The sequence below is a fragment of the Protomyctophum bolini genome, assembly GCF_963924005.1.
Source record: "Protomyctophum bolini genome assembly, chromosome: 15".
Lineage (NCBI taxonomy): Eukaryota > Metazoa > Chordata > Actinopteri > Myctophiformes > Myctophidae > Protomyctophum > Protomyctophum bolini.
Genome location: NC_137876.1, coordinates 12,882,875 through 12,895,561, shown reverse-complemented (window position 1 = coordinate 12,895,561; position 12,687 = coordinate 12,882,875). Strand labels below are relative to the sequence as shown.

Here is a 12,687-nt window from a genome sequence, read left to right as displayed (position 1 = left end):
CTGTCAGGCTGTCCTCAATCAAAGGCCAACGCCGGCCGGCAATAGAGCCTGGATTCTCCGAGGTGTTTACTGCTTCAGATATTGTCAAGATAATGTCGGCTGCTGCTGCTGTCGGACCACATTTTCCTACTGGCAAGTCAGCAGAGAAGCTGAATGTCAGCGTGTGAGGCTCTCTGTAGGAGAGGGGCCGTTACTGCACTACCAGCAGAGTGATACACGGCTCAAACCTCTTTCATTTCAAGGACCTCCCGTTTTGGTATTGCGTTGGGCCACAGAAGAACCCCATAACTCTGTACAGTACAAATGGAACCAAATGGAACCCGTACCCTTACGGGGTCCATTTGGTTCAATTTGTACAGAGTTATAGACCTGTAAGGGTGCGCTTGGTTCCATCTGTACACTGTCAGAGTAATAGACCTCTAAGGGTCCATCTGGTTCCATTTGTACACTCTCAGAATGGTCCATCATTTAGCTGGGGACCCCCTGGAACCCACTCAGAACACCCCAACATTTAACCCAACCTTTTCATACAATGATCCCCCCCCCCCCAACATCTGGATCACAGAAAGCAAACATGACACTCTTTAGTTGAATTTCAAAACAACAGCCAAGCCCACGGGGGGTTCAGCTCGGTGGGTATAATCTGCACATTAGGAAGTGATGCCCATGCTGTGTTGGCCTGTTGAAGCATACTCTTTCTTCTCGGTTTTGCAAGGTATAGTAAACAAATCTAACTAAGAATGGAACGGTTTGTGGCGTTTATAACCAGGCGGTCTATTACGGCTCGGCAATTCCAGCAGATTTCTGCATATCGGACTACTAGTAGCAATCCCAGAGATGAGTTATCTATCAAGGTTTTGTTTGTTATCATCATTTTGTGAGCCTTGTATGTTTTTGTTACCAAGGTTAGATCTTTCGTAAATCGTAATGGGATTCTTGAGTTAACCACTTCATTTCATACGTCGACGTACAACCGTGTCACAAGGTGAAGATAACTGATCTACAAGCTGTGTGAATCCTTTAGAAAATGTGTCTGTAATATGATATCATGAGCAGAATATGGAGGCCAGGCAATTTTTTTTAATTGATTGCCTCTTTCTTATATAATTTAAAACATTTGAAGCCAGAAATAGACGATGAAGTACCTGAAAATTGATTCTATTTTATCAACTAATTTCCTTGTTTTCCGACTGTGCTGCGGCTGAGCTGGGCAGACGGCCAGTGCGACATTACTGGAATACTTTCATTACCACAAGCAAGGAAATACCTTGTGTTTTGGGTCAATTCATTAATTTATGCATTAAGTAGCCATGTAATAAGCGGGATAATGCATGGCTAGGTGATCAATCTGGTCATTGTTGATGACCTGTCTGTGATTTATATATCAACAACCACCTAGCCATGCATTAACCCACACATACTGTACTGACTGTGTTACAATACTGTGTTATAGTGTGTGTGTGTGTGTGTGTGTGTGTGTGTGTGTGTGTGTGTGTGGTGCCTTGGAGCCAAGCACAGTTGTTGAGTTAATAATGAAACTGTCAGGATGTAATAGACATTTTTAGAATCTGATCTCAGGTCAGAATGGGTTAAGCACCTGCAGGGTCAAAGGTCCTACTCTGACAGGGTTTAATACAAGAGGGTCATACCCAGACATAGGGACAGATAGACATACATACATACGTACACACAGCTGTGCATAGGAGACGGTGTGCCACCGCTCAACAACGTACAACTCACCTGTGAGACATCATAGGCGATGTCTGCCGAAACGCCGTTGCTCCACAGCTTCTGGGTGACGTTGACGGCTCGCGACATGGAGGTGTGTCCCATGGGGACCACCAGGACATCACAGGAGGGCATTGGGGGCTGACATGGACAAGAGAGACAGTCACACACCATTGATGTGTGGATGTGGGAAGTGAGGACGCTGGCGTCAACTGTTCGCCACTTCACCTCCCAATGTATGAATGAATGAACCATTGTAAAGCGCTTTGACTGTGAGCACTTGGAAAAGCATACATATCACACTTGTAACAGAGTATTTTTATATTGTGGTATTGCTATTTTTACTGAAGTAAATATCACAACAAGTAAGGGCTATTATTATAAAATTATAAAAAACTATCTCATTTGGATTGGCCAAAAATCTGATGTCAGTGTGAACACAGCGTAAATATCTGTACCAAAGGGTCATCTGGATAATCCTGCTTGTCTGTTTTTTTTTCAGGAGCAGATATTATGTCCAGTTTTTCTGGGCACAAGACGCTGCTAAGGCTGGAAGTCAGACCGTTTTACATCGATAAACAAAGAAATTACGCAGTCCAGAGAGGCACAGTAGATCATAGTTATTAACGCGTTGCTAAAAGCGGCTGCGACGGTTCACTGGAGTAATGAGGCATCATTAAATATGAAAGGCTGTCTGTGGCTCCTTCATTAAAAAGAATTATGAATTTCAGTGTGAGTGTGTGTGAGTGTGTGTGTGTGTGTGTGTGTGTGTCTCTCTCACTGGCTCCTCCATGTTGGCCACGGCCAGACAGACTTTATCCAGGGCCACACTGGCCCCGACTGCGGAGGGTACTGGGACAGTGGATGGAGACGCAGGGCCCCGAAACTCCACGATCTACCAAGGAAAAGGACACCAGCAAACGACTTTGATTACTTTAGAAATACACATGTGAATGTGAACACGTGTGAATGTGAAAAAAGAGTGAGTGTGGAAAACGCTTTAAAAGAAAATGTATTTATTTATTTTTAACTGACTGCACACGGAAACGCTGCTAATTATGATAAGTTAATGTGCCTGTCTAAATGTAGCTCTCCACCAAACAGACTAGAACAGATTACTCCGTTCAGTTTTTAAATGTTTTGATTAAAAAAAAAATGTATGGATTCCTGTAGTTCTTTAGGACTTATTTATACTCAGAGTATTGTCTTGCGCTGATATATTTATTATTGTATGAGCCTGTGTTGTCTTTTTAACTAGGAGAAACGTAATTTTTTTCTGCTGCTACAGTTGGAAAGAATGACAAAAATAAAGCAATCTTGAATAGTAATCAATCTTGAATCTTGAATAGTAGCAATCTTGAATAGTACTCTACGGCAGTGCTATTCAACCCGCAGCCCACATGCGGCCCGTGCTTAATGTATCTGCAGCCTGTCATGGTCATACCAAAAAAATATAATTAGTCATTTTAATTGTTTTGAACAAGATTGTATTGTATTGTTTGTTCCAAGAGAAAGTGATATGGCCTGATGTCAGAGTATTAATATTAACCACTTATTTATTAACATGTGATAATCTGTTCATTATATGTTCTCTCATTTTGTAACTTCATTATTAATCCCAATGACATGTATTTGTTCATTGAGGTTTGGCCTTGGTTTGGAAATGTGGCTTTTTTTTCCTTCTTCCCCTTAATTTTTTGACTAGTCGTGTAGTGTGTAAACGTTTCAAAAATAATACTGACATTTGTAGCTTACGGCAAGGATCAACATATGGAATGTCATAACAGGTCAGCTCCATATATGGAGATCTAAGGGTTGGAGGTCTGAGGTCAGATGTAGAGTTGTTGGCCGGCTCCAAGAAGATCTAGGTGATGATTCAGTCTTCTCCATGTATGGTTATCCAGTAGACTCTACTGTCATATTGACATATGGAGCGTGTCACAAATTGCTGGGCAAACCCATAGTCCCCCCCACATGGGGTTCAAGGGTTCATAGTCCCCCCCACATGGGGTTCAAGGGTTCATAGCCCCCCCCCACAGGGGTTCAAGGGTTCTGTAGGAAACAGAGATTATGATTGAGCTTTTAGGGTCACTCACTGTCTGTGACCTACTTTTGGTAAACGACGACACACTGCCTTCCCTAGACGCAACCTTGCGGTGTGTTTAACAGCCTGGCGTATTTTCCGGAAGTGCGTTATTTGTCTATGGGACCCGGGAACTACTGGCGATAGCAGGTGAAGAGGCGAGGAGCGTCATTCAAAAACATGAAAATATTTTATCTTTGGACGACATCGTCCAGCGACAGCCAATCAAATCCATGTGTTGCTTTGTTGACAAAGCAACTGACAAATGAAAAGTGACAGCAGGAACGCCCACTAGGAGATTTTTATCGCTGTTCGCCCACCGTTAAAACGTACTGCGAGTGCGCCAGGTTTGGTCTACTGCTGTATGAGATACACTGGACAGACAATTACTATTATTTACTGACAGGACCGACTTGCCATATATTTTTGAACTCTTAAAAACTCTACCAAGGAGATCAAGGTGGCTTTGATCGTCAATGTCTTTTAACTGACCCTGTCACTCTGTCTGAACTCAGATCAAAAGGAGACCAGAGCATTTTGTAGCTAGGGCCCCCCCCCAAAGTACCTCTTAATGTCAGAATGGCTGAATCCATGGTGGTTTTTAAAATCGCTGTTAAAACAAATACCTGTATAGTATTGCTTTTCCATCGTTATTTAACCTGTTTGTTAGGTTAGTGTATTTTATTTTACAATGTATTATATACAATAAATAAGCTCACAAAGCGCATTGTGAGCTTGTAGACGGAGCAGGAAAGAGCTTGTAGAGGGAAGGGGGAAAAAAGGAGTGAACCAAGTGCAGACACCTGGGGGTCAACAAAAGTATGCATGATTTAAGTAACAAGGTTCTACCAGGACCTTACCAAGTGATCATAGCGCCCCCCTGCTGCCACTATGTCTGGCACGGTGCGCTTCCGCCTCCTGATGAAGGCCACGACCTGGAAGATAACCCCAGAGTGGTACTGCACCTTGTAGACCAGGCCCAGGTTGACCACCACCTGTACCAGAGGCAAAAAAGGGTTACCAGAGACAAAAAAACCCAACTCAAACCACTCCTAAATCAGAGGAGTGAATTATGACCTCAAGACACATCCGTCCTCTTTCCCAGCCATAGGGAAGTACCTCGTGGCTATTGGCTACAAATCAATAATTACAGGAGCAGGCCGCAAGACTGAGTGTTTGAAACCATATCCAGCTGCTGTTCAGTGAAAATACCTTACTACTTCCACCGTGACTGACTGGGCAATATTATATAAGATTTATGGACCAAATGTCAATAATAGATACGTCTTGATTTTGTAATTCTTTCTCTCTAAACGTTCTTAAAAACACAATTCAACAACATAACTCTAAATTGTAGTTGATATTTTCACGAAGGTGCTCATGGCAAACACTGAGTTCTAACTAAGTCCACTGGCCTGCAGCTTGACCCCCAGCCTCTGCAGCTGAACGGTGAGTTCCTCCAGGTCCTTCAGGCCCTGCTTGGCCAGCTGTGTGACGGCCGTCTTCTGCTTGGTCAGTGACGACAGGAGCTCCCGCAGCTCCGCAAGCTCGCCCTTCTGCCCGATGTACTTGTACAGCGTCTGTAACTGGACCACAAGACCACTTCTTCTTCAAAACATGTCGGCACGTTGAAAATGTAATTCACCCATTTTGAGCGGGAACCCATTTTGGTGGTTACATACATTATGTTATAATTTAGCTATTGAAAAATAGCAGATCTACAAGCTCATAGCTCATGGCGCACTATGAACTTGTAGGTCTGCTATTTTTGGAAAAATCGTTAAAATGTGCCTCAAATCTTTCAGAAAATTGTCATGATTTAGAAAACCTTTTTTTTATTTCGACGTCAGTCCTGAATGGGTTAACGTACTCAGAGACTACCCAGAAAGGGACACATCGTCAGAGACTACCCAGAAAGGGACACATCGTCAGAGACTACCCAGAAAGGGACACATCGTCAGAGACTACCCAGAAAGGGACACATCGTCAGAGACTACCCAGAAAGGGACACATCGTCAGAGACTACCCAGAAAGGGACACATCGTCAGAGACTACCCAGAAAGGGACACATCGTCAGAGACTACCCAGAAAGGGACACATCGTCAGAGACTACCCAGAAAGGGACACATCGTCAGAGACTACCCAGAAAGGGACACATCGTCAGAGACTACCCAGAAAGGGACACATCGTCAGAGACTACCCAGAAAGGGACACGTCATCAGAGACTACCCAGAAAGGGACACGTCGTCAGAGACTACCCAGAAAGGGACACATCGTCAGAGACTACCCAGAAAGGGACACGTCATCAGAGACTACCCAGAAAGGGACACATTGTCAGAGACCCAGAAAGGGACACATCGTCAGAGACTACCCAGAAAGGGACACATCGTCAGAGGACACTCACACTGTTGGTGGACAGGGAAAGGTTGCAGAACTTTGCCTCCACTTCCCTCCTGGTCAGCTTTTCACTCTGGGACAAATACACATACAGGTGAATAAGGTTAGATTAATTTTCTGTTTACTACATCATCTAGCAACAGCAAGCTATCAGAACCACTATAAAGGGACCATTTGGCGTAGACCTATGGCCTATGGTAGACATATTAATTTAATTCAACCCAGGTTCCGACATAAATCTGACGGACAGTAGCATGAACCTATCTTTAATCTAAGATTTTATTTAGATTTTTCAGTATATAAAATGCACTTATGCAAAACGGGAGAAGATATACAAGTTCACAGCGTGTCACTTCTTGCCGCTTTGCACGCTTGTACATCTGCTATTTTGGGGGGGAAAAGCGTTTTGAAAATGTTTGAATAATGTTGAATTACGAAGTAGTTTGAGAACAACTGATTTAGAAGGCATTTGCAGAAGCCTGAAGGGATAAGTGCAGGTGTGTGTTGTCGTGTCACTGATACCATGGCGTCACACAGTATGTTGGATGCCTGGCTCAGTCTGTCCTCTGGGACGCCACTATGCAGCAGGATGGCCTTCAGCAGGCTGGTGTGGTTCACGTAAATGTGATAGTTCCTCTCCTGTGGTCCAATGCACGCACACACACACACACACGCACACAGTACACACAACATTAACACACCTCCTGAAACTGAAATTAAGGCTCGGTCGTCCGTCACACTTTAAGAGGCGATGCTGTACAATGGATGTTTTCAGTGAATAATGACCGCTGTGTCCGGCGGCTGCCCTCTCATTGCCTCTGACTCATGTTCACTTTAAAAGGCTTTCACACAAACAGGTGAGCTGCATGAACAGGAATCCGTGGACAGCGGGTTCCCACCATTTCCAAGAGATAGTTTTCTTCAATTATTTTGGTTTTCTTTTTCTTGTCCTTGTCCGTGTATTCCGGTCACTGCCAACCCCTAGGGGGTCCTAGGGAGAGCACAGACAACGATGCGTCTCCCTGCCGATACGAGCGACGTCACATACGTTTCTTATCACCTTTATCAATTGAGTTGTGTGTTCTCCTCCCGACAGCAGCATTTAGCTGCTGTCGGGAGGAGAACACACAACTCAAACCTGCATGAAAACATTCCAGGTTTTCAAGGTTTCCCACCAGGACGCATGGGGAGGATCACCCAGGGTCTAAACACTGGGTTGACTGAGTTCAAGTCACTGATGGAAAAAGTATTCGCATGTTTTACTTAAGTAAAAGTATCACTGTCGCAATGTAGATTTATTACAAGTCGAAGTACGGATTCTGGAATTCAAAATGTACTTGTGTAAAAGTACAAAAGTATCGGCTAATATAGTAGCTAAAGTACTCATTATACAGAATGTCCCATTTCAAATTGTGGCCGAAATGTCGTATGTTTTGTGATATAATAATGGAAAACTACAAAGTAACTAGAGTTTTCAACTAATTGTAGTGGAGTAAAAGTATACAATTTGCCTCTGAGATGTAGTGGAGTAGAAGCAAAAAGTATTGGAAATTTGAAATACTTGGGTAAAGTACAAAATTCCTCAAATTGTTTTTACTGTAGTTTCCACCACTGGTTCAAGCTACATACAAATGAGAACTGAGCCAAACACTGCACAGGAAATGGACTGTTTCGGGAGCGAAGGAAGGAAGTGGACAGAACTGCTGCGTGTTAACACACTCACCCTGTAAATATGTAGCTCTGACATAATACATATGGAATGATCTGTGAAATGGGAGGAATGTGCACTTCCACACTACGACGGGAAATACCAATGAGACATCCATGCAAAAACAAAAACAGGGGAATGTGCGGAACGCCACTTCACTTAATCATTACGCCGTATACATGTACGGTATGACAGGGCAGGTTGTTTAACCCAACACAGAAATGAGATATTCCCTCGGGACCGAAACTAGTGAAAACAGCAGATCTACAAGCTCACAACGGGTCGCTTCTCACTGCATTGTGAACTTGTAGATCGGCTATTTTCCACTACTTCTTAAATATTTGTTGTAATTTATGGAATTTCTTAGATTTTTCTTTTATTTCTTCATGACATTACTAGGGGAAAAAATCCTAAAAAACGAAGGGGACCCATAACAACGTGTCCGCGACCCACAAATGGGCCCCCGACCCAGTGTCTGGGAACCAGTGGTCCAAAGCCCAAACAAACCACACCAATGGGTCGCCATGCAACTCGCACCCAAACCAAACGCGTGTGAGGAGTAGTTGCATTGCGACCCATTGGTGAGGTTTGGGCCATTGAATTGAACCAGTTATATCACACCGCTGGGACGAACACTAAAACCCGTCTCAAGTACCCTTTGGTGTGGTTTGGGCTTAACCCAAACCCCCAGTGAAGCTCTCCAACGTTGAGGCGCTCGGCCCTAGTGGTAAGAGTGGGGACTGCAGGCGGACCCATGGAGTTATGACGAGGAAACCCCGTGCAGCTGGGCTTTAACATTGAGCGCTCGTTTGCACTTCCACATTTTGGACACCAAATTTTGGTGTCCAAAATTATCGCTCAGGTTCAATCTCTATCCTTTTAATAGTCTATGGGCCATTTGCACCAAGAAAGATTAAGCCTTAATCTGGTTTAAATCAAGGTTTATCTATTAATCCAGTTGCACCAAACTTTAAACCTAGTTTTCACTAATCCGGTTTAGTTTTAAACCATCCTTTTAATCTTGGTTTTGTTTTTTTAATCTTGGTTTTAATTTTCAAAGTAAACCTGGATTAATGTCAATCCTGTTGCACCACTACTTTAAACTTTGATTTAAGTATCAATAAGGGATTAATTCTAAACCAGCAGGAGAGGAGGTTTAATTGAAAACAACATGGCAGCATATATACCTCTACATGTTTGTTGTTGTTTGGGAAACTATCGGAGGAAGTGGTGGTGTGTGTGATCGACGGAACAGATCTATAAACCTACCACGCACCACGGAGTGACCATACGTCTGTTGTTTTTTTTAGCGAGCGAGACAACTTTTATTATTATATATATTTTTGCTGCAGGCACTATAATTTAAACATTCTCAAATATGAATGAAATAGTAATGCTAATGATGCTCACGACTGCTGCTGTTTATTTACAGCGCAAAAGCAAGATGGCGGACACACAACAAAGTTTAATCCATGAATTAATCACAGTTTAAAGTTTTAATCACAGTTTAATGGATTTTAATCACAGGTTAAGGATTTAATCACAGATCTGTTGAGCAATGCTTAAAATTAAGTGGTGCAACACAACTCGAATTAAAATTAATCCTTGATCAACAAATCCCTGATTAACACTAAACTTTCTTGGTGCAAACGGCCCTATGGGTTTAACCGGACCGACCTGCAGCGCGGGGAACTCCTGGACGATCTCCGAGACAACGTAGATGACCTCGGCGTCGGGCAGCAGGCTGTGGGTGACGGGGACGACGATGTCAAACGCACACTCCAGCAGCTCCCTGGGGTGGGCGCGGTCCAGCTTCCTGGGACGGAACACGCGCTCGATGCTGTACCTGTCGGATACAGTACGCATGCACGCACACACACGCACACACGAACACGAACACACACGCACGCACGCACAGATTAACTTTGGCCGCAGACACCAAAAAATGTTTTTTCCAGAGACCCACCAGAAGCAAAGATTTGAAAAAATATACATTATATAGAGACAACCAACATTCCCTTCCATATGAAACAGTACATTGTGATTATGGGTGAACAACAGAGGAAGACATCCATTTAACTTTACCTTTTGAGATATGTTATGTTATTGCGGGCCACAAATCTCGCAAATGCCATCTGAGGAGGACACAGAGCGGAGAAAACCTCAATGAGTATTTTTGGGCATAATATGAGTTCATTAGTAGTCAGTTAGTCAATTAGTCAGTCAGTTGGCAGTACACAGTCAGTCAGCCAGTTTACAGAGTAAGCCAGGCTGTAATCAATCACAGTGTGAAAAGCACTTCACGTAGATTGTGCATTACATTCATACACCGATGGTGGAGGAAACCATGCAAGGCACCAACCTGTTCATCGGGAGCAATTAGGGGTTCAGTGTCTCGCTCAAGGACACTTCAACACTAACTCTGGGGGAGCCCGGAATCGAACTGGGAACCTCACGCTTTTCCCATGCGCTCTACCGGACACTCTACCCCGGAGGCACTGCCACCCCGGCCATTCCACGTGTGTGTGTGTGTGTGTGTGTGTATGTGCGTGTATGTGCTCACGCGGAGGTCGTAGGGCAGTGTAACCAGCATGCCGCTGTGGTCCATGAAGCAGGCCAACTCGCTGCCATCGTGCAACTTCCTGTTTCTGGGGAGGAGCAACGGCGTTTGGAGACGCACCGCACCTAGAGAGAGAGAGAGACACACACAAACACACACATTGCATTTATATTGTGCTTTTTCCATGTATTTCACATTCACCCATTCACACACACATGCCAAACCATGCCAGGCACAAACCTGCTCCAAGACAGCCGCTCTACCTCCTGAGCCACTGCCGCGGCCGCACACACACACACACACACACACACACACACAAAGAAATGCATTACAGGCAACATCTACATAACAAAACATAACCCCATAACCCCCCCGGGGTTATGCATAAACAAACAATGTACAGCTGGACACCATCAGCAGCCATGTACAGAAATAACCCAGTGGCACCTGTGGCGCTCGCCCCCCCTGCCCGGCGCAACAGTACACGCATTGTTCGCTCTTCCACCGGAGCAGATGCTTAACGGCGGGGTCCTAAAAACGGACTTAGGGGACAGGTCAGGAGTCCAAGTGCTTCGCAGCGGACGGTAAATCATTATTGTAAACTTTAGCTGTTGAAACATAGCAGATCTGATGTGCTATTTTTGAAAAATTGCCCTAAAAAACGGAGCGGAGACAGATCACCTGCACAGGGCTCCCTACCACACTCCAGCACCAGAGCCATCTAATAGAAGAGTTACGATATTGAGGGGGCAGAAACCGAGCGCTCGAGCGCTGTTCATGCAGTCTGAACTGAGACAAGCTGGAGTTGGAAATGCATTGTTTTCAACGAGGGTGGCGCAAATAAGAGCCATTTTAAGCATGTGTGCAACATGCCAACTGTTTTAAAGTATTGTACATTAACAACTAAAGTCTCTTTAATGTTTATGTTGTACTATTACTACCAAACAATCAAAAATAAAGGGATTTAAGATCATTAAAGCTCGGCTGTTGCCTGAGTCCAATGCATTTCTGCCTACTTCCGGTCCAGGACTTGTCCCAGTTGGTTGTCCCCATTCTCAATAGAAGGCTATGTAGGAGAGCCACCATTGGACGGGCCCCATGAAGTGAACAGAGTTCGCGTAACTCTGTCTATATCTAAGGCTCTGTCCCAGTGTAGTAGTACACTCCCCTATAGGCCCGTCGCCATTATTACATAATCTCCTAATCGCAATTATGTGAGATAATTGCAAGTATTTTTAGATAATCCCTCGTTTCCATGTTGAAAAATGTACATTCATATATAAAAATTAAAAAAAACTTTATTATTTCTGCAATTTTTTAATTTTTGTATTATTCAATTATTATTATGTCAGTGATTTATTTGTATATTTAAGACGTTATGTGTCATATCTGCTCTGTGCAATTTGTGATTACGAAGCCTAAAAGGCATACAGAATCACAAAAAAACACAATTAAATCCTTAATCGCAACTATTTACGTGACAATGAATGGTCATCTTTAAATGTCGTAATGGTGACGGCCTTACACTCACGTACCGTGCCTCTTGAAGATCCTGGTGATGGCTTCATGCACGTACTGCTGCAATTTGGCAGCGTTGAAATTGAAGTTGCCCTGGAGGAGGGAGAGAGCAAAACAAACAGGCCCTGTTAGGGACGTCGGGGCCATTAAGCACTTACAGGCACCTTATATGGACCAGATGACTGCCGTTTTGTGTGTCTACAGTGACACCTACAGGTTGGAGAGGGACAGATACTAATAGATCAATGATTGCCTCTTGTTACGTCTACAGGTGTGTTAACTCTTAATCACTTATCTGCTGCACGGGTCGAGACATGCACACACGCTCACGGTGCACCAGGAAAAAAAGCCCTGGGTGGCATCTAAACAAATGTATTTATTCTCTCATTACGGCATTACTGTATTGCACTTTCTGGCTAGACGCCACACTTCATTGCATTGTCAAAGTATTTGTATACTCTATGCATGACAATAAATTGAATCTAATCTACATAAGAATGCTACGAATGGCACTTGATGTCAGAGTCAGACCGATCACAGACTTGCTGGAACCCAGCCTGTGCGCAACCTCAGATCCTCAGATAGGTGCCCTCCTAGATCCTCCCACAACTCGCCTTGTCACACTAAATTTTGATTTAGTTTAATTTTTTTCGAATAAAATTCCATTTAGTTTTAATCATATTTTAGTCATTG

General features: G+C 43.8%; 1 protein-coding gene across 1 annotated transcript in view; it reads right to left on the bottom strand.

The window, feature by feature from the left end:
• The window catches only part of eif2ak4 (eukaryotic translation initiation factor 2 alpha kinase 4), a 48,179-nt gene that overhangs the window by 17,732 nt on the left and 17,760 nt on the right, over nt 1-12,687 (bottom strand). The window contains exons 22-31 of the mRNA XM_080784056.1: nt 12,012-12,087; nt 10,480-10,601; nt 10,002-10,051; nt 9,594-9,762; nt 6,731-6,847; nt 6,216-6,281; nt 5,227-5,397; nt 4,672-4,806; nt 2,510-2,623; nt 1,741-1,869 (exon numbers count right to left, since the gene is read on the bottom strand). Coding sequence (XP_080640182.1) covers nt 1,741-1,869; nt 2,510-2,623; nt 4,672-4,806; nt 5,227-5,397; nt 6,216-6,281; nt 6,731-6,847; nt 9,594-9,762; nt 10,002-10,051; nt 10,480-10,601; nt 12,012-12,087 — 1,149 coding nt within the window. The remainder of the gene's footprint in view (nt 1-1,740; nt 1,870-2,509; nt 2,624-4,671; nt 4,807-5,226; nt 5,398-6,215; nt 6,282-6,730; nt 6,848-9,593; nt 9,763-10,001; nt 10,052-10,479; nt 10,602-12,011; nt 12,088-12,687) is intronic.